This window comes from Argopecten irradians, chromosome 10 (genome assembly GCF_041381155.1).
Source record: "Argopecten irradians isolate NY chromosome 10, Ai_NY, whole genome shotgun sequence".
Taxonomy (NCBI): Eukaryota; Metazoa; Mollusca; class Bivalvia; order Pectinida; family Pectinidae; genus Argopecten; species Argopecten irradians.
Window position 1 is genome coordinate 32585840 of NC_091143.1, and position 21855 is coordinate 32607694.

At 34.0% G+C, this 21855-nt stretch overlaps 2 protein-coding genes across 3 annotated transcripts in view; one reads left to right on the forward strand and one right to left on the reverse strand.

Annotated features, from left to right (window-relative positions):
* Window positions 1-17: 17 nt before the first annotated feature.
* On the forward strand, window positions 18-9113 carry LOC138333675 (protein canopy homolog 2-like). Of its 2 annotated transcripts, XR_011210020.1 has the most exons (7): window positions 18-133; window positions 581-699; window positions 3492-3607; window positions 4062-4256; window positions 5016-5118; window positions 5660-6267; window positions 6415-9113. XR_011210020.1 is itself a non-coding variant. In XM_069282204.1 (6 exons), exons 2-6 carry the CDS (start codon window positions 612-614, stop codon window positions 5890-5892), a joined length of 735 nt encoding a protein of 244 aa, XP_069138305.1. In that variant the 5' UTR covers window positions 18-133; window positions 581-611; the 3' UTR covers window positions 5893-9113. The 2 variants fall into 2 exon arrangements, 1 of the variants encoding a protein (XP_069138305.1); XM_069282204.1 differs by having other exon boundaries at window positions 5660-9113.
* Window positions 9114-11723: 2610 nt separating this feature from the next.
* LOC138333677 (neuroendocrine convertase 1-like) overlaps window positions 11724-21855 on the reverse strand; it is a 33144-nt gene continuing 23012 nt past the window's right edge. The window contains exons 8-15 of the mRNA XM_069282206.1: window positions 19977-20149; window positions 19398-19610; window positions 18452-18552; window positions 17820-18059; window positions 16985-17142; window positions 15153-15286; window positions 14515-14700; window positions 11724-11930 (exon numbers count right to left, since the gene is read on the reverse strand). Of these exons, the coding sequence (XP_069138307.1) occupies window positions 11754-11930; window positions 14515-14700; window positions 15153-15286; window positions 16985-17142; window positions 17820-18059; window positions 18452-18552; window positions 19398-19610; window positions 19977-20149 (1382 nt within the window). The 3' untranslated portion in view covers window positions 11724-11753. The remainder of the gene's footprint in view (window positions 11931-14514; window positions 14701-15152; window positions 15287-16984; window positions 17143-17819; window positions 18060-18451; window positions 18553-19397; window positions 19611-19976; window positions 20150-21855) is intronic.

A 21855-nucleotide genomic window follows, 5' to 3' on the forward strand; every position in this document is an offset into this window, starting at 1 on the left:
ATACGATAAAATATCTATTTTTTGAAATCATAAGCGACACATTTTCAACTTTTGCTTTGCAACACCCTACAGACACATCGCCAATACGAAATTCTATTTCTGCATTATTTCCAGTCAAACTTCCATATCTAAGGTAGGCAACATATAGCGTATACATTTCTTACAATATTTTAATTTAAATGTAAATTACATTTTTTAATGATAATCTTTTAAAACAATTCTAAACGTTCGTAGTACTTTCGTCCAAGTTTTGGCCAATCAGAATTTACCACATCAGTCATCGGCTCTATTTGTTATATAGCCTATATGTACAGTTTCGAGATATTTTCTTTTTTTTATTAATAATGTAAATTAATAGTTATGTCATCTTATTTTTATTCGTTTATTATAGATGTTCCGTTATATCCATCAAGCTTGACATCTCCCAATTTAGTTTTCATGCGAGTGGTTGTTGACAGAGAAGTAAGAGTTATCTCCAGTATATCGCACATGACAGCATCTGCCTATTACTTTAAATGCAACACAGTTATTTATAAACCCCTGTAATAATGTTATAGGCCTATTTCTTTTTCTTTTACAGTAGACTTATTTAGACTGTAACTGCAGAGAAAATGGATCTACATATTTCTTGGACCTTCTTCATCCCTCTGATGATCATGCTGACTGAAGCAAAGAAGGATAAAGAACTGTACTGTGCTGGTAAATGGTTAAAAAAATGCTATACATTGATGATGAGACAAAGTGTGGTTTGGGCCCTTTTGGACCCCCAAATTGATATTTTTTTAAAGGATTATTAAGAAATAAACTTAACATTTATTCAGAATATGTAGTAACCTCAGACACATCTTTAGGCAAAATAATATCACTGATGGCAAGGCCTTAAAGGGCGCAGCCATATGTTTCAGTAAACCATTAATTATACAATGTTAAAAAGTTCAATTTATGGAAATAACGGAGCAGACCGAATTTTCTGTTTATTTTTTATTCATATATTCACTGTCCTTGTCTCCAAATCCCCATTTGAGATGAAATCCACATTTAATTTCCGTAACAGATATTCCGTTTTTGGTTAGCTGATTATATTGAAAGTGGTCTATCACTTGAACGCTTGCAAATAAAGAGCAAATAGCACTGATCATAAACTTCTGCCAGATGAAGATTAGTATGTTCGTCGGATCATTAAAGTGTTTGAACCGTTTGATTATATAATGAGATGACTTCAAAGCATCGCATCACGCTGATGGGATTTTTTACAGTGGGTAAAACAATGGCGGCCGCAAACTGAAGCTGTCAGTGTTGGATTGAATTTGAAAAGATTGTTTTTTTGTTATATTTTCGTATATGTGTTACCTTAGTAGTGCTTCGCACTTATAAAGTTTGTTGAAGGATGGACTCTATTATTTCTAGATAAAAAACTTAGCAAAAAATGGCGAAAATTGTCAAAATTTCCACATTTTCATTATTTATGCATATTTACAGATAGTTACCATAGCAACTACAACTATTAGAAAACAGCCGAATAGTTGAAATATAATATAGTGAAGTAAACTTGATTGATTTCGGGGCCAAAAAAGGCCCATACCATACATAGTCCTTTTAGATTTCAAGAGTTATTCTCTTGTGTGCATATAATACTTCAATTTCATTTCCCGATACAAATGCAATGTACCTGCTTGGATCATTATTGCAATTAGTACATAGAACATCATGTGCATGTTGGTAAGTTTTAAGTCTGTTATAGGATCATGCATGTATCAGTTTGGATATCACAGGGAAGCTTGCATGGGATTGTATTCTGTCTTTGAATATTAAAGGGACAATTCATTCTATAAGAGAACATTAAAATTTGTATATATATCAGATAAAACAACTTCTAATGGAAATTACATCAGTCAGTTTTACTGTGATATGCCTGAAACGCCTATGGTGGTGACACGTGTGTGAAATATTCAAACTTGCTCGCTGTCCGCCATTACACACTGTGGTCGAACTTCTTGTATGCCGAACCCTGTCCCTTGCTCGTAAAGTAATGCAACTTTTGGCTAGAACTGCTCAAATCGCTCTGACAGTAGTGTGTTTACCTTATTAGGTGAATTGTCTTGCCTAAAAATCATTTTATCACCTTCTCAGTGGTTATGTAGTTCATTTGTTTAACGTGCGTGACTTTGGCTCGGGTATGGGTACAGAGTTAATATTGTACCTGCTTAATCGTATTGATCAACGATTTGATATTTCAACGATATTAATTAAAATACTTAACAATGTTGTGGAATTTGTCAATGTTTTACGTTATATGTTTCATAAGAAATGTAGAACAATACATTTATGCTATATTTTGCTTATTGGTTATGTAAAAGAATTTGCCTGAGTCTTTGAATATTAAAGAGTTACCTCCCTTGCAGGTTACAGTATCCATTGTGATGTCTTTATTTTGTGAGCGAAATTCACATCATTTTCTCTGAAAATTATGACTTTGTGCTTGTATAAACATGACGTCACAGTCAGTACAGGTTCTATACCTGCAAGGGCAGATAACTGTAATACAGATACAGAATAGTCAGAGGTCCAACATCTTATATTATTGGATCAGGATAAGATAGCTAATGAATGATTATTCATATCATTGCTCACCTTGAATACTGAAATTATTAAAAAAAATATATAGAAAATTCAATATTACTCTTTTGTACAGTATACATTTAACAGGTTTAAATATAATATAAGTATAAACCTTATTTACTTTACATTGATTGTGAAACAAGTTATGTATAATATACAAATCACTTTTGATAGCCCAATTATCTGATGTGAGCAATCTTATTCGTGGATCCATTATCCTAAATTGAGATATTTTGGCATAGGGAAAATTTGGCATTTTTTTAAACAAAATAGGGGGGTTAAATTTTGGTGCTTTAAAATTTGGTGTATCCCTATACCTTATAAAATTTTGGTGCATAACTTGATTTGATCAAAAGAAAAGCGTGAAGATGTATTTTGTCTATACACATAGATCCTGCAACATTGAAAACTGACATGATCAGTTTTAAAACCTTATCGATATAAAGACAACCCTCTGAGATATTGGTCTTCAATGAAAGTGATGAATAGTTTTTCTTTGGTTGACAGCAGATACCTGTAATGAATGTTTATGTAACGTGATAGAGTAATTTACCTGCAAATACATGTTCACATACCTAAGAAATGATATGTATAGATGTAAAAATAGTTACCGACAAAACAAATAAAACATAGCCAAATTTTAGTGCGTTTAATTTGGCGCTTTCATGCAAACGCCAAATAAGCCAAAATTATCTTATTATATGTCAGTTTAATTGCATACTTTTTAACTTTTTAAGTCCTTTTGAAATGTGAAATCAGGCATTTAACAATCAGTGAGCTAGGGATCGATTTAATAATATATATATATATATATATATATACAAAATTGTAATCCTTATAATAATAACATGATTGATTGTTTTTATCCCCAGTATGCAGAGCCTTGGTTGATGAAGTCAGTTATAGTATTGGACAAGTTGATCCAAAGAAATTAGTGCAGGTTGGAAGTTTTCGAATTGATGGGAAAGGAAATCAGTTAACAAAACAGGTTTGTGAGATTAATTTTGCATTCAATACAATTATCTAACCTGGCCACATGCCAATAGAGTTAATTAAGCTTCTTAGGAGTAGATGTGATATTTCTATGTAATTTAGGACTGTATAGAACATATGTATGTACAATTGTATATATATACATGTATTCATCATTTTGATTGCACAGTAATATAATTTGACAATCATATAATATTATATCTGATTCATTAAAATTTTGTCGGAGACATGTTAATGACAATTATATAATGATTACATTTTCTAAATTATTTCTAATGAATGAATGAATCAAATCTGTGTAATAGGAACTGAATGAGCACTTTTTTGAAAACGGATATATATATTTCAGTTGTAACATTGAGCGACATGGTGAAATGCTGTTAAACTGTTTAATACATGTATGCAGATATGTAAATAACATGTTTGTAATAATTGATGTCTCATTAAAGGTTCCTTTAGCTAGATCTGAGGTACATCTTACAGAACTATTGGAAGGCATGTGTGAAAAATTTAAAGATTATTCAGAAACTAAAAACAGTGCCGGAAAAACTAGCGTGGTTAGGACTGCCTCAAGGAATGGGAAACCTATATCACTGAAAAATATATCTATAAGCAGTGAGAAACAGAAACTCATCCGGTTTGCCGTAAGTGAATTGTTTTCATTTTAAAATTAATATTCTTAAAGATTCTCCACCGCTGACAGAGCATTATAACAATACCCATCATTTGAACAATAACTGATGTTTAATTGTGTATATATATATGTGTGTAATTAACACAAAAATGTATATGAAATAATTTATTTTGCTTTTGGTGCATGCACAATCAGTACTAAATTCTATATATTGCATAGTGCCATGGATTTTTGTGGGACACAATTAAATATTTTTCATATTTTTAACTTCAACTAAGATAAGCAGCTCAAACTTTTTAATGGCAGTAATATGGTGTGAAGAATGTAACTTTAATTTGTAACTGAAGAAAAAGATTAATTTGACTGCTCCTGTTTTTGATAGAGATAAAATACCATTTGTTGGCAATGGAGTATTTTTAACAAAAATTTATTTCTGGATATTTTTCTTTTTCTTTAAATAAGGAGACAGTGCAGAGTCATTACCCCTGAAAGACCACCATAAATATATAACTTCTCTGCCTTCTCTTTTTTCTGTTTTTCTGTTCAAAATAGTGTAATAAGATATATGTTTGTCTTATTTTGTCTTAAAAATTTCTAGTCTTATAGTTATCAAAATATAGTATACTTAAATGTAAATTGTCCAGAAGTTTTGAAATGTAAATTTAGCAAAAGACGTTTAGCATTTAAAAGTAAACCTTATTTATTGTTTTTTTTTTTTATAAACAAATATTTTGATTATTTGTTTATTTTTTTTATCTTTGGTTTACAGTGCGATACGATTCTAGAAGACCATGAAGATAAGATGATGGCTGCCTTTAAACAGTATACTGAACAGACTGAAACAGAAGAGAAAATATGTAGGGAGTTAGCAGGTGAGGAAAATCTTAACAAATTTGGGAGTTAAACTCATTTAGTAAAAATATTTTAAGTTTCTGTAGAATGGCATGGAAGACTTATCATCAAATAATACAATATTCACAAAAACGTCTTCTGAAGAATCGCAAGGTTTTCAGAAATGTCTTGAACACACCATGTTTACAAGAGCACATTATGTTTACAAGATGAAAGTTCATTACTAAGTAAACAATAAAATTTAGTGGTCTCAGCAATTAGCGAAGTGTATTGTATTAATATTGCATACAGAAGTCACCAATATTGTCTTGTCTCATCCTTTCATATCGCATTGTGTCCTGTTTCATTCCGATGTGTCCTGTTATCATTTCTCATTAAGTTGGAGGTATTTTTTAAAAGACGTTATAGCAATTTTCAAAATCCTGAAGGAAATTATCATCAGAACCTTTTACTCATCTATAATATATGTCTTGGTGTTACTAACTGTTGGTGAACGATTCAGGTCCCTTTGTTTCATGATTACACTAAAATTGAACCAAAAATATGTGTTATGTTTTATAGAACTGTGTTCAGAGGGAGATCTTCAGATTGCTATGCCTTCATCTGAAATGACTGCAGAAGAAATAGCTGCCATGGAGAATGAGAGTGACAGTGATGAGAGTGATGGTGAGGAGAGTGAGGACGAGAACGGTGATACAAGTCCTCTGGAGGTGCCTGACGATGAGGAGGAATATGTATCAATGACAAATCAACAAGGAGATACTGAACAGAAATCAGAAAAGGAGGAGTTATGATAAACGGGTCTACATTTAGTGATTCTGAGTGTGCTGTTTGAGTGCTACCTTCCCTTAGATTCTCATACCCATATGTCTCCTCTCATATTTATCAGATTATTTCTTTCATATTGGTTGGTTAGCATTTTCTCATTGACTCAGTTTTCATGCCACCTATAATGTTTTCTTTTTAGGTCATCCTAACCATTAAAGTCATTGTGTTTCGTCTGTCATCATGCACCGTCCGTAAAAGAACCAAAAAGTTCCCAGGGTATTTGTATTAGCCATGTAGCGCATGCCAGGATTAAGGGCTACCAATTTTGTTCAAAAGAATTGTAGTGATCTTCATTCAAGGTCACACAGTTCAAAAATGCTAGTCTTTTCAATAACTTAGAGGTCAAGAGACTTAATATTGGGCCTGTGACATGTTTGGATGAAGGGATATCAAGTTTGTTTAAAGGAATGACCTTGACCATCTTTCAAAGTCACATGATCAAAAAGGTTGAAATCTTGAACAACTTATTTACTTTAAATAATTCAAAGGGAAAGAGACCTGATATTATGCCTGTAACATGCTTGGATGAAAGGCTTCTAAGTTGATGAAATAAATGACCTTGACCATCATTCAAGATCTTAGTTGTCAAACATAGCAGAGAATTTGGAATATGCAATGCTTTAATTGTAAGGTGAAGGAAAGATGAACATTTTGAATCTATTTGATTCTTTTGTATTTGTCCAAAGTTATGTAATATTTGATTATAGTGTGTTGTGACAATAGTCAGATGACCATTAACGCCCCATGGGACTTTTGTTATTGTTCAGTGCTTTATCCTCATGAAACAAAGTTTCTTTATACTTTCTCAAAAATCATAGATATCCCAATATACCAAATATGTACTGTGTTTTTTTCTCTTCTTCAAACTGCTATAATTAAAGGTTTCAGAAAAAAATGTTTACAATATGATCTGTTTTTCTTTAAAGATGCTCCACCGCTGACAGAGCATAAATGATATTCATCATTTGAACAATAATTGGCGTTTATTCTTGTATATATATGCCTAATTAGCACAAATAAAATAATATAAAATAACTTATTTTGCCTTTGGTGCATGCGCAATCAGTACTTCCTTCCATATAGGATATAGTGCCACAGAATGTTTTCGGGATGCAATTCATTATTTTTCATATTTTTAACTTGAAGTAAAATAAGAAGCTCAAACTTTTCAATGGTGGTAATGGTGTAAAGTAAGTATCTTTTGTGACTGAAGAAAAATACTAAATCGACTCTTCCTGTTTTTGATAGTGAAAAATTCCATTTGTCAGCGGTGGAGCATCTTTAAAGATGCTCTACCGCTGACAGGGAATAAACGATACTCATCAATTCAACAATAATTGGAGTTCAATTGTGTATATATATATGTTTAATTAACGCAAAAAGTAATATGTAATATTTTATTCTACTTTTGGTGCATGCACAATCAATACTTCATTCCATATAGGAAGTAGTGCCAGTGAATTTTTTCGGGATGCAATTTATTATTTTCAATATTTTTACCTTGAAGTAAAATTAGAAGTTCAAACTTTTCAATGGTGGTAATGGTGTAAAGTAAGGAACTTTTGTAGCTGAAGAAAAATACTTATTCAGCTGCTCCTGCTTTTGATAGCGAAAAAGTACCATTTGTCAGCGGCGGAGCATCTTTAATATATTTATATTTTGCTGTAATTGACAATCTTTGTTTGATAAATATTAGTAAATAAGTTTTTCTAATACTTTTCTACTTTGAAGATTTGCAGAATAATTATTTTTAAGATAATAAAGAAATTCCTTGTTCAGAGGAAAACAATTTAGTAATGTAAATTATATAATGAACTAAATAAACTAAAGTTAAACCATATTGAAAGAAGTCCAGAAATAATTTTATGTTTGACTGTTTTTTCCACGAGTCAGTATTAATAAGCCATTGTGAGTTTGATTATCAGGGGATTTTAAAGGAGGCAGGACACTGATATGTAACAAATTGGGCAGGTATTGCGTAAAATACTGAAAGGGTGATATTTGATTATAATGAAGAAAACTTGACGCATTCGATTTTAACGTTTTTGCCATGTTTATACAGCTCTTGAGAATAGCTAACGTTTTTGCCATGTTTATACAGCTCTTGAGAATAGCTGCCTAGGCACAGCGAAAATGTGTAAGTTTTCTTTATTCTATATACTTTTTCCCGTCTGTGAGGAGCATTCTAAATTTATTATGTAAATACATCAACATAAATATTGTGATAAGAGTAAATGTGAAAGCATGTTTGGAGAGAATGTCTGTTTGTGGTATTAGTGTAAGTTTAATAAAAAAAAAATGTTACAAATGATGATTATTACCCTGAAGTTAAAAATGTGTGAAGAATTCTATGAGATACTACACTATTCAAACTATAACAAAATCTAACCTTTTATTTTTGTATTACATGCATGTATGATTGAAACACTTTATGGGCATTTTTTCATAGATTATTTTGTCATACTTTATTTATAATAGTTTTTCATAGCTCAGTTCTTATCAGATTGATAGGTTATCTACAATAATTGTTATATACTATACTATACTCCTGATAAAATCTACATTAGAAAGTTAGACTCATTAGATTGACTCTTTGTATTGTCCGTTTCTTTACTTAATTTGACTAAGAAAAACTACATTTGTTTGCATTAATTTTATACTTGACGTTGTTTAGATCGAAGAAAGAGCTTTAAAGCAACTGAACCCTTTTCGATTTACATGGAGAATGGATGTTGCTGTGGTGTGAAATCTTCTGTAATTGTTAAAATCAAGTCATATAAAATCAAAATCAGAGTTATTTTACTATAATCATAGGTAGACCTATTGTAAATTACAAAAAAGGTCTTGAAATAGTAAACATTTTATCATGATAATTTGGAGTTCTACTTACATTGTCATACTTTTATACGTATGCTTTCAAAATGTAAAATCAATTTTTTTGTGAACATGTTACATGCATATGTATATGAACGTCTATTCGACAGCGAGGTTGTTTCTGTATACCTTTATAATTATGTCATACTAGCACATGTAATAGAGAATTCGTAGATTGTTACACAAGTTAAAATTATCAACAACTTGGGAAAAAAATCGGTAAATAAGTACATGTATGTCTTATAAATCAGTATGTTACATTAGACTTGATTTATTAGTTGCTCATAAAAATAAAACGTCTATGGTATCTTAATTTCCTGTGTAATAGTCTTTTAACTTAGTTTTAGCATTTTCCCACTAATTCTAATATTATCACACAGATCAATATAATCTAAGTAAACGCATACTATACATGTACTGAAAAAGAGAAAATTACATTTATCTGTTCCATTATCTCGGGATTTGGCCACAACAGTAATTACTAGATATGCCTTAGCCATTTCTCAATTTTTCGGTGATCAAGTTTTTGCGACAATACGTACCACAATTCCTTTTAACCTATCATGCAAATATGGCATACATGTATATGGAGGCGTTCTAATGATACCGATGTTCATATTCAATGTGATAATGTCATGTGCACATATAGTGGGAATACTGTTTGAATGAAAAATTAGAGTTTATTAATAAGTGCATTCCCAAAAATCTGCATTTTTTGCCCAAAATACACCAGTTAAACATTTTTGTCTTAAAACTAGTCTTCGTTTTATGTTTAGTGTTCCTCAAAGCATATAATAGGAGTATTTGTGATGATTATAATGCCTTTCTGTATGGCAAATTTGTATGATGTAATTTACAACCGCCAGTTGCATGACAAGTTCAAAGAGGACTTGATTTGATGTGAATGCTTTTGTAAAGTCGAATCTGGTCAAACCAGCGCTCCTAGTACACGCTATACATGTAGACACTACTGTAGTTAAAATTGCCATGGTATTTTGGTGTCAGAAACCCCGTAGACTTACTAGACTGAAATGTACATATTTTGGCGTATTTTGCAAAAATTTATAATGATAATAATAAACTGTATTTACTGAAGATGAGTATGCTTAATTAGCCAACGGCTAATCTACCACACGGTCCGATCCTCTAAAACTTAAAGTGAATAGTCGGGCAAAGAAAACCAGTCTAAATGCGTTCATTGGCCTTCCAAAAGTTCTCACATATTAATACGACGGTCAAGTTCTGCTTAGTTTCCCAGTTCTGACCATTAAAGTAAAGAAAAGTTGAAAGCATTGAAAGCGAGGCTGCGTGGAAATGTAACCACGGACATAGTGAGCCGGGAGGACGTTTTAGAATTTCCATACTTTAAATTAATTTCTACGTACGAAGACAGATTTTGACGAGAGATTTTATTTTTCCATTTCATAAGAAATTATACTGGATACATTCACACCATTTTTACCGACTTTAGCCATCCTTGCCCGACTGTTCACTTTAACAAGCAACAGAACAATCTTCGAGTCAACAGTAGTACAATACGCCTAATGTTAGTCCCGATACATATACATATGTCTTTCATACTTACGGGTGTAATACTGGCTGGTCTAGGGCAATACACTCATGCCGCCTGGGGCTGTATTGCATGGCTACCCATGCAATAAAGCCTTGTGACGTCACAGCGTCAACAAAATTTCTATTTCCTCGGTAAAATTTTAACATTTTTTTTCACAAACTTGATTAGGTTTACTATAAAAGATGCAAACAACGGAATATTAGTTGAAAATATCACGCTATTTTTCATGTATAAAAACTGACCTCTAGCCGTGGATTTCTTCGAATTTGTTTCAAAATGACGGGGTATTATAGTTGTAAAATTGCAATAAAACGTCGAGTTATGAAAGAAAAATACTCTTTCATAAGTGGATATGAAGGATAACGATATTCTACCCTCGGGATCACAAAATGTTGCAAAATCATCGGCAAGCCTCGGTTTTACTACATTTTGTGACCCTCGGGTAGAATATCCCTATCCTTCATATCCACATATGAAAAAGTCTTATATTATCAACTTCTCAAGTACACATTAGAAGTGATATATAGATACATATCAAACATCACTCAAACGGGTATAAAACCTTAATTTCAATATATTTGCGAATACATGAATTTTGAGATACGATGTATTTAAATTGTGCGTAATTATACATTTAATACAATTATTCGCGAACAAATTTGAATTTACGTTAAAGCTCTCGCAAAAGTTTGTAATCGGCGAAAAAAAGTGGTTTAGACTAGATTTGAAAGAAAAGTCTTCCGATGAAAGATCTATACTGTACATTTCATTTTGTGTGAAGATCATTGATGTACTAGTCTGGGGCTACGCAGAAGCTGTTATAAGCACAGTTGTAGTTCGTTCCATTATCAACACATGATATTTCATTGCTTCAATAATTTTAAATCCATGTGCCGAACCCGTACATTAGAAGAAAACACGTTTCTATATATGTCCTTGTAGGAACCGGTTTGTATTAGTATATTGTTTATTGGGGCTCGGTAGTCGTTCGCCTGTTATATAAGGCGTCGATACAAATGAAGCTGAGATTAAAATCAAACATTATCATCTCGGCGGCTTTTATACGGTAGTGTTACACTAGATATCCCATTTAAATAATGGATAAAAAGGAACATTGTCAAGTATTGTGAGATTTTCTTTTAACCAGCGTACATATGTGACAACACTAATCAAATAATGTTATCAAGAATCAACACCTGTATTCTCTTCTGGAGAGGTTTAATCGATTAGCATGCACTTTTAATTATAGAAATGCATGTGAAATTTTAGCTATGATTGATCGGCTATTCCCACGGTGATTAACTCTTTGTAACACGACATAAGGAAATGCTTCAAAGAATCAAACAGACATTATCAACGGAAAATAAATTTTATTTCTCTTTAGATTCCTAATTTCCAATTAAGTAAGCGAAACTTATTCAGCAGACTTTTGACTTTGTCCAAACGAGCTCCATAGCTCTGGTGAAGTGGTTGGTATGGCCCAAGGAAGGACGAAGATGGCAGATGGGGCCGAATATAGGGCTTTGGTACTGACGCTTTAGTCTGAACCAGTGGTTTCTGTCGAAATGAAAATAAAAAAAAAAGACTATGAAAAATGAAATATCAAACACTCACACTTACATCGAGAAAACGAAAGACAAAAAACCCAACAACAACAACGAAAAAACAAAGACAATGTCAGATGATTAGGTACTTTGATTTCATGATGAGTTTTGATATTTGCAATTTCTTTTCGATATTTGGTTGAATCACAAAGTTCATCCACACTTTTCGCATTCGGTTGGTCTTTCTAGAGCTTCAGGTCTTCATAACATCATTGCTTTCCCCAGCATCTATTAGTAGGTCAACATGATAAAATAAAATCCTTGCTGTATGTAGTCTTTAATCTGTATATATCTTTATAATTGTAAAGGCAATGTGTATCAATGATATATGTATGGTGTTATTACTATCAACATTTCACGCCGAAACATAATTTGTCAATTCGACAGAACTTTGTTATCCAATGTGGTAATGTGTGTAAAGAATAATTTCCTGTTTTTGATAGTGAAAAAACATCTTGCATTTTTAACCACACGAGGAGGAAGGCTACATCTGTCTATTATATACTACACAAAATTTGGTAAGGATAGATTTTACTGTGTAGGATATAAAAATCATTTTATTGTACAATATTCATTAGAAATACTTAAATGATATCTTTAAGATGTCTGAACGCAGGTTCCAACAGAAAAAATATGAATTTTACACGAGTGTTCGATACATTACTTGTGAAATGGAGCTACCCCTCAAATGACAAAAACTCAACAAGAGGAGCGAAAATGAAATACGCATTAAACACAGTTTTCTCGTGTAATTTTCATTTCAGTATCTTGTGTGACGTCCCTTAGGTTCAATAACACTGTGACATCGCCGACACATGCTAGCAATTAAGTTCCGTTTCCGGTTTTGCTGGATGGATGCCTATTTCTCTTGCAGGGCCGTTCCATGTTTTTGCAATGACCTTGGCTGATAAACGCGGGAAGAAATGGATTCCTGTAGCATGTCCCACACGTGCTCTATCGGATTTAGATCCGGGGAACGAGCATACCAGTCCATGCATTCGATAATTTCCATTTGAAACTCGTTGTCAGAGGTTACGTAATGCTAAGTCACTACGAAATGACTTTATAAACGCCACTGGAACTCGAATATCCATGTAATTTGTGCATAAAAGACATCCTCTGACCGGTCTGACGGCCTGTATACCTGAGGAGATTTTCCTTGATCGGTAGGCATGCTCAGGCTAGGCTTCCATGAGCCCGCGATCATGCAAGATGGACTATCGGAGACCGAACTCTTGTTCTGGTCACAGACGAGTCTAAATTCTGTCTCGACTTCACAGACAGGCGTGCTAAGGTGTGGAGACTACCAAATTACCACTTTCACACAGCCAACGTCTGCGAACACGACCGACATGGCGGCGGGTCTGTGATGGTCTGGGGCGGTATAAGTGTTCAAAGTAAAACAAACCTCCATGTCTTCCCGAACGGGAATTTGACGACCCAGAGGTACTGCGATGAAGTCCTCGGTGTTTGCATTAGACCGCATACTGATGCTATTGGTCCGGAATTCATTCTATTGGATGATAACGCTCACCCACATAGAGCTCGAGTCTCTGATGCCTATCTTCAGAAGGAACTATCGAACGAATGGACTGGCCTGCTCAACCCCCGAATCTAAATCCGATAGAGCACATGTGGGATATGCTACAGGAATCTAATTCTTCTCACCTTAACCAGCCAAAGTCACCGCAAGAACTTGGAACGGCTCTGCGAGAGGAATGGGCATCCATCCAGCAAAACCAGAAAAGGGACTTAAATGCGAGCAGGTGTCGGCGATGTCGCAGTGTTATTGAAGCTAAGGGACGTCACACAAGATATTGAAATAAAAATTACACGAGAAAATTGTTTTTAACACGAATTTCGTTTTCGCTTCAATTGTAGTGTTTTTGTCATTTTGAAGGATAGCCTTGCAAGTAATGCATCGGACACTTTTGAAATTTTCTTAGTTTTTCTGTTGGAACCTGTGTGAAGTCATTAAAACGTCATTAAATTATATTTATGAATATTGTACAATAAAATAAATTTGATATACTTTAAAATAAAAGTGATCCTTAGCAAAATTTGAGTTTGAAATCACGATAGTAATGTAGTCAAAAAATAATATTTATAAACCAACAGTAAAAATATTTATAGACCAACTGTAAATAATATTTATCCCGGCTTTTGTGGACATTCGTCATAATAAAAATGGTGAATATTATTGACTCACCTGCAATATATTATATTTCAACTTATTTGTATTTTTAGGCATTAAAATCATTTCATGGGAATCTATTTTCGCGATTAAGAGTTGTTTTTGTTAAACCGTATGGTTATTTTCACGGGTTAATATTTCGGCGATTTGATCTAAAACAATATTGTCAAATTATGGTTTTCCTAGCAATGTCCCGCGAAATCGTGAAAACATTACCCCCGCGGAAATAACCACATACACATTGTTGTATATTTTCTAGAAAAAAAATCGTAAAAATTCATTTTGAGATTTCTAGAAAAAAAATCGTAAAAATTCATTTTGAGATTTCTGTGGCAGCACTTACGTGTGTTTCCACGTGCGATGTTTGGTGTACTGTGGCCTTGTGGTGCACCGTATCAGTATGCTGTGTTACGAAATCCGTGTCATATATGCGGCTCCCGCCCGCCCTTTGTCTATGGTCCGGCATTTCTTTAGTACCGTGGAGTATAAGCTCAACGGCCTTCACCTTTCCAAAATTGTTCCCGTGTTTCTGACAACAGTATAATTAACATCTGTTAACAACCATGTATACGTGTATTTGCTGCCAATCTGACATGGTTGTAGATATCATCAATATTTACTGGATAATGTTCATGAGAAGATGTCATAATGGTGAAAAAGTCTTGAATACAATCAATGCGGGATGAATTCATGCCCTGTTTCTTTATCATTTACCATCTATCATGACCTTGGTTTGTTATATGTAATTTTCGTCTAAAGCTGCTGCGTTCTAAATTATGATTCATTTGGAACACTTCAAATCCGGATGATCCGTGTTAAAGCCAAAACTAAAGAAAAGATATATTTTACTTGTTACTAAGTATTCGATCTTTTTGACTTGATAAAATTTGTTGAATGAAAACAGCCAAAACTGCCTTTAAAGACCATCAAAGGAACTATTCTGTATAGGCAGTAACAGACTATTCTACTATAGCGTTCTACCTCGTCTTTGATGGTCAGTTTCCACAGACCAGTTGGGTCCTCTCCCCATGACTGCACGGACATAAATGTCCAGTTTTGGAATCCGGCTGATGACCTGTCCATGGACCGTTCCGACAGTAGCATTGTCTCCATACCTACGGGTGTGGCATAGTAGTAATATTAGTCAGAGATATACAACAGTAGTACTGTCTCCATACCTACAGATGTGGTACAGTGGTAATATTAGTCAGAGATATACAACAGTAGTACTGTCTCCATACCTACAGATGTGGTACAGTGGTAATATTAGTCAGAGATATACAACAGTAGTACTGTCTCCATACCTACAGATGTGGTACAGTGGTAATATTAGTCAGAGATATACAACAGTAGTACTGTCTCCATACCTACAGATGTGGTACAGTGGTAATATTAGTCAGAGATATACAACAGTAGTACTGTCTCCATACCTACAGATGTGGTACAGTGGTAATATTAGTCAGAGATATACAACAGTAGTACTGTCCATACCTACAGAGTGGTACAGTGGTAATATAGTCAGAGATATACAACGTAGTACTGTCTCCATACCTACAGATGTGGTACAGTGGTAATATTAGTCAGAGATATACAACAGTAGTACTGTCTCCATACCTACAGATGTGGTACAGTGGTAATATTAGTCAGAGATATACAACAGTAGTACTGTCTCCATACCTACAGATGTGGTACAGTGGTAATATTAGTCAGAGATATACAACAGTAGTACTGTCTCCATACCTACAGATGTGGTACAGTGGTAATATTAGTCAGAGATATACAACAGTAGTACTGTCTCCATACCTACAGATGTGGTACAGTGGTATATATTAGTCAGAGATATACAACAGTAGTACTGTCTCCATACCTACAGATGTGGTACAGTGGTAATATTAGTCAGAGATATACAACAGTAGTACTGTCTCCATACCTACAGATGTGGTACAGTGGTAATATTAGTCAGATATATACAACAGTAGTACTGTCTCCATACCTACAGATGTGGTACAGTGGTAATATTAGGAGATATACAACAGTAGTACTGTCTCCATACCTACAGATGTGGTACAGTGGTAATATTAGTCAGAGATATACAACAGTAGTACTGTCTCCATACCTACAGATGTGGTACAGTGGTAATATTAGTCAGAGATATACAACAGTAGTACTGTCTCCATACCTACAGATGTGGTACAGTGGTAATATTAGTCAGAGATATACAACAGTAGTACTGTCTCCATACCTACAGATGTGGTACAGTTGTATTATTAGTCAGAGATATACAACAATAGTAGAATTATCACTTTACCTACAGATACAGTATGTCACACCATTACAATAAGCCAGAGACATTCAACAATATCCATCCTGTGTACCCAAATTTTATAAATCATATTCATCTGTGTGATACAGTAGTTCATTAATTGTAGTTAGGTATTTGAATATAAAACCCACTATTCGAAACAGGAATAAGAAAAACAAAGTGCATAAGTACCGGCATCTAGGTTCATTCCGGTGAGGAAGGTAAACTTAAGTCAGTCTATAACTAACGTATATAACATGGTATCAGGGATTGAGTTTCACAGGAGTACTATCAACGACGACTAATCACTATCCTTTGTTTAGAAACCTTGTGGTACAAAGGTATAAATCTTTTATAGTTAACAAATTTATCCCAGATACTACTTAATACTATATTTTCAACATAACACTGCTGATTTTCAGTCATACCAGACACACTGCATAGTGACGAAGTTGACATAGGCAACATACAACATTAGGAAGATATTGTTGATAATTAAACCGAGACTTACCACTTGGTGACGTTAGACTAATATGGAGATCACCCCTCCTGGAATAGTCCATGGTGATCCGCATCTGAATATGTTCAAGGTAATTGACCTCATTGGCCTGTCCTTTACATCCACTTGTGGTCATGTCGATGTCCAGCCTATGACCACTGGACAATGATCTAGTAAAAGCCATACCGAATGAAATCATATGATGTGTGCGAAACCTTTATTGAATGGAGACTTACAAAACAACACACATTCCATGCTCTACATCCAAATTACATCTATTAGCAATGTAAAATTTATGTTATTTACACATTGTGCATGGGAAAATATTGATGTATATATATACATGGACTAACGAATTATAACAATGATAATGCTTAAACATTCACATTGCCTTCCATATTCTGGTATTTCCATATCAAACAACTCCACAGTGAATTGATTTCTCGATTCAAAGTCAAATAATCCATTGTACTTTCAGTTAATATTGTTGGAAATTATCCAATGTGTAAAACTCTAAACTTTCCTGTGGCACCAAAGACGTCTCCATTATGACTCCTGGTAAAGTTTATCGGAGACAAAAGACTCGGTGGGGATTTTACGTTTCGATATATTGAACAAGTCGGACCTCTATAATAGTATTCCACATCGAAATGATTTAAGTTACACATATCAATTAATACTAAATCGTACCATCGTGTATTGTTATTTATGTATTATATAATAAAGCATGTAGTTTAATTATTATGTTTCTGTTGACTTCTTCGTGGTTGTTGAAATGAAAAAATCATTGACCTGGTCGTTATTGCATTAATCGATATTTTGATTTTTCACTTTTTGATGTACTTACTGAGGTAAATTAGAGTTAGAATCCGAGTGTACTGTGCAGATGTATTTCTCCGGAACTGATTTCCATGTTCTTGGATTAGATTCCTGTACCAAACTAGCAGCGTGTAACAGTCCAAAGCCAAAGGCGTTATTGACCCAATATCCGGCCCCGTTTCTCTTCCATCCGTGGTTGTTTTTCAGTGGGGAATAACCGGATGTCCACGCAACCAAGTGCTGCATGTCTCTCCATGTCAAATCAGGACTAAATAAATATCGATAAGTTATAAATGGATCCAAAAACAGATTACAACGGAAAGACTATGAGTGCACAGATCCTATATGCATGTTTGGGGACAAGCCATGTGGTTACAAAGGAAACTGTAACGACATCTTTAATTTTTTCTGACCTAGATTTAAATTTTAAGATAAAACGGAAACAATTTTATGCAATCAAATCTGTCAATACAGACCTTCAAAAACAAAGGAAATGGTCGTTAGAGTCTTGTTGCTTTAACGCGGTGTAATTGTGTTAAAATGACCAATGAGATCATCAGAAAGTGGACTCTTGAAGCACATAGTCTTAATAAACTCGAGCAGACAGTTAGAAAAATCGCCAACTCTATCACAAATCCAAACTAAACACGCTGTGCTTACTTTGCCTCCAGAACGAGGGCAAATATCCCAGCGGCCAATGGGGCAGCTGCAGAAGTACCCGTATGCTGTACTGTACATCCATTGTGTAAGTCTGCACTGGCCTGTAAAATTATTTTACTTTATTCAACGTGTTTAAAGAGTATATTTCTTACATAAGATTAGTGGCACGAAAAACGACTAAAATAATATTACTGTTACAACACGTACATTAAATCTGCAGTATACAATCACAATGTTTTATTAAATGTGGTAACATATTAAAGCTATTTTAAGTATTTTGTAGATTTACATGTAGCTCAATTTTAAAATTTCGCTGATATTGCATCATGACTAAATGAAATGATCTGAACACAGGGTAATTGATTTTGAAAGTGGTTATGTAATCAATTGTAGTCATGTACTAGAATATAAATCAATTGTATAACAAGGGATTTGGGTAAATGGCAATATTCTTATTACTGTCGATACTTAGAGCGATAAAATCTCTTTAACTAGAAAATTCATTGTTTTACTATACGGTTCTACTGATGTAGTATCGTTAGAAAACTCTAGCACATCTCAGTGAGATAAAGTTGTGAAACATCATTTGTTATCTAGAATACCTACGTAACAACTGGTTAAATTTACTTCAAACTGGCAAAAGTATAGTCACACGTTAATAACGTAGCCAAATGGTACAAATTGTCGGTTAACTTTTTCTATCTTCATCAATGTTCAATTTTACGAAATCTACCAATTTAATTAAATTTATTCTTGTAATTCTGCTCCACTAATATGTTTTGCGGTCGTGAAGCATCGTCGCGGAATAGAATTATAAGTCTAATTTTAATCATATTGAGACATCTGAAAAGTTTTTAATCAAAATCAATATTAATTGTGCTGCATTCGTCAAAATAGTTAACAACTGAATTACGAATTACTGTCTTAAATATTACTGTACACATACCACTCGTTCGTCACCGAAAGCACCACTGGAGTAAGTTGTTGCCATGGTTGAAGCACATTTTTCAGCATACCATGGGGTCATCTGGTGCTGTGACGCACTGCTAATTGAGAGTGAGTATATACTTCCGGTGTACCCATCACAGTCACAGTTGTCACCAAGACGGCCACCATTACCGGAAGCCCAAACATAGATGACCCCTTTACCATTACGGCCCTAAAAGCATTAGTATATGTATGACATTCAAAATTTTAAGAGGGAGATTAACATTTTAAAAGTGTATGGAGTATTATACTATATGTGCATCTATTGCATCTATATTAAAATCAGCCATCCTTTTTTTACATTTGACAAAGAAATAACTTTTCATTTGGTATTGCAATGATTCTGTTGACCTTCATGCCTATTTCATCTCAACAAAATAGATATGAGAGGACTTTCATTATTTGATTATTACAGGCTAACGTTGTTGGTTTGTGTTTGAAAGATAAATCGTCTTTGTGAAAACAACTGTTAGATCGTTTTTTATACCATCAAAGTTATCGTGAAGATGAAAAACAACACAATATTACATATGCTGACCTCTTTTATACCAAGCTCGAATGCCCTCTGTGCCATTTTGCCAGGTCCTTCCACCGTGGCTCCATCGTCATTCGGTCCCCAGGACGCACTGTATATATCTATATACTTATGGTTAAATGCTATTGCTTGTCCTTCCAGACTGTCGGTGACCCTTCCGTCCAACATCCGCACACCTGGCAGTCAGGAGTAACACGATAAACACAGATATGAAGACGTATATAGACAACAAAACGAGTGAAATGGTAATATCAATATAGCATTGAAATTGATTGCTCTAAACAAAATACGACAAAAAAAACTGTAAAATTTTAATTAATTTTTTTTCAGCATTCGATTTTACTTCTTTATTGATAAATAAAACAACATTGTATAAATAGTATTGATAGCGACTATGGATTGCATTCAAAGACATTTTAGTAGATGTTACATGCCATGGGGCTGATGTGAATACATGTAATCACAAATGCATAAAAAGTCTACAATTTCTCACATATGAAATCCTGGCAAGATAATCGAATGCATGATAGTTATTCAAACAATTTACCTCTTTCAAACACTGGTTGAGTATCAATTAATCATCATCTGTCTTAATATATATGCTGCATGTACTATTTAATATACGTGTACTATAGTTTAATAAGTTAAATGTATGTGTTTAGTACAATCCCCCGTTATCGAACCTGATTTGCCGTTGGGTATTTCAGCGGTACTGATAGACCCTGTGATAGTAACGCCCTGCAGGTGAGTACACCAAGTGTTTAATTTTATGCATCAATAAACAGCTATTGTAAAAACATTCCACACTTCTTTGATCATTGGTCTTGTACCAAGTGATTTACATGACTGGTGCAAAGTCCCTGGTCTGATCCCTTGTGTGACAGTAGGGAAATGAGAGCGACATTAACTAGTGTTGATAACATATGTGATGTATGGGATATGTAATAACACCAAGTTTACGATCCTCAAGGCTTTCCAAGGCGCTCGTAAAAATGACTGTTATTGCTCTGTATTGAGTCTGAAACGGAGGCTGGAAAATACACACTTGCCACAAAGACAATATTCCTTTGGGATATGTACGTTTTAAGGCTCAAAGAAACATCTATACATTTCCAGAAAGGATAATGTTGATGAATTACAAACAGTGTTAAATACAGGTAGGAATATCCATTGGTCCATTAGCTATTGATAGTAAAGTGGGCTGTAATTTACGAAAGCAGTTTGCACAGATCTATCAGGACCTCTCATGTATTGACTACACGTATTGCGTCGTCTATCAAACCATCACAATGGAATATATTGTAAACTTTGGAATCATCCAGGTCGAATGTGCTTTTATCGGAATTAAGGTTTAACACACTATGTTATGTTCACTAGATATTAATAACACATTAAAACTGGTCAATGGAATGTAAAATATAGAATGAAATATCTACAAACAAAGGCATATACATTTTGTTAAAGTGAATAGTCGGGCAAAGAAAACCAGTCTAAATGCTTTCATTAGCCTTCCAAAAGTTCTCACATATTAATACGAAAGTTAAGTTCGGCTTAGTTTCAAAGTTCTGACCATTGAAATAAAGAAAAGTTGAAAGCATTGAAAGCGAGGCTGCGTGGAAATGTAACCACGGACATAGTCAGCCGAGAGGACGAAGGTCAAGTTCGGCTTAGTTTCCAAGTTCTGACCATTGAAATAAAGAAAAGTTGAAAGCATTGAAAGCGAGGCTGCGTGGAAATGTAACCACGGACATAGTCGGCCGAGAGGACGTTTTAGGATTCCTATACTTTAAATTAATTTCTGCGTACGCAGACAGATTTTGACGAGAGATTTTATTTTTCTATTTCATAAGAAATAATACTGGATACATTCACACCATTTTTA

What these genes read in the sequence shown, in the direction of transcription:
- LOC138333675 (XM_069282204.1), top strand. Translation starts at nt 612, where the DNA reads ATGGATCTACATATTTCTTGGACCTTCTTCATCCCTCTGATGATCATG. An exon ending in TAAAGAACTGTACTGTGCTG is followed by an intron (nt 700 to 3,491) that starts GTAAATGGTTAA and finishes TTTTATCCCCAG; the next exon opens with TATGCAGAGCCTTGGTTGAT. An exon ending in AATATGTAGGGAGTTAGCAG is followed by an intron (nt 5,119 to 5,659) that starts GTGAGGAAAATC and finishes TATGTTTTATAG; the next exon opens with AACTGTGTTCAGAGGGAGAT.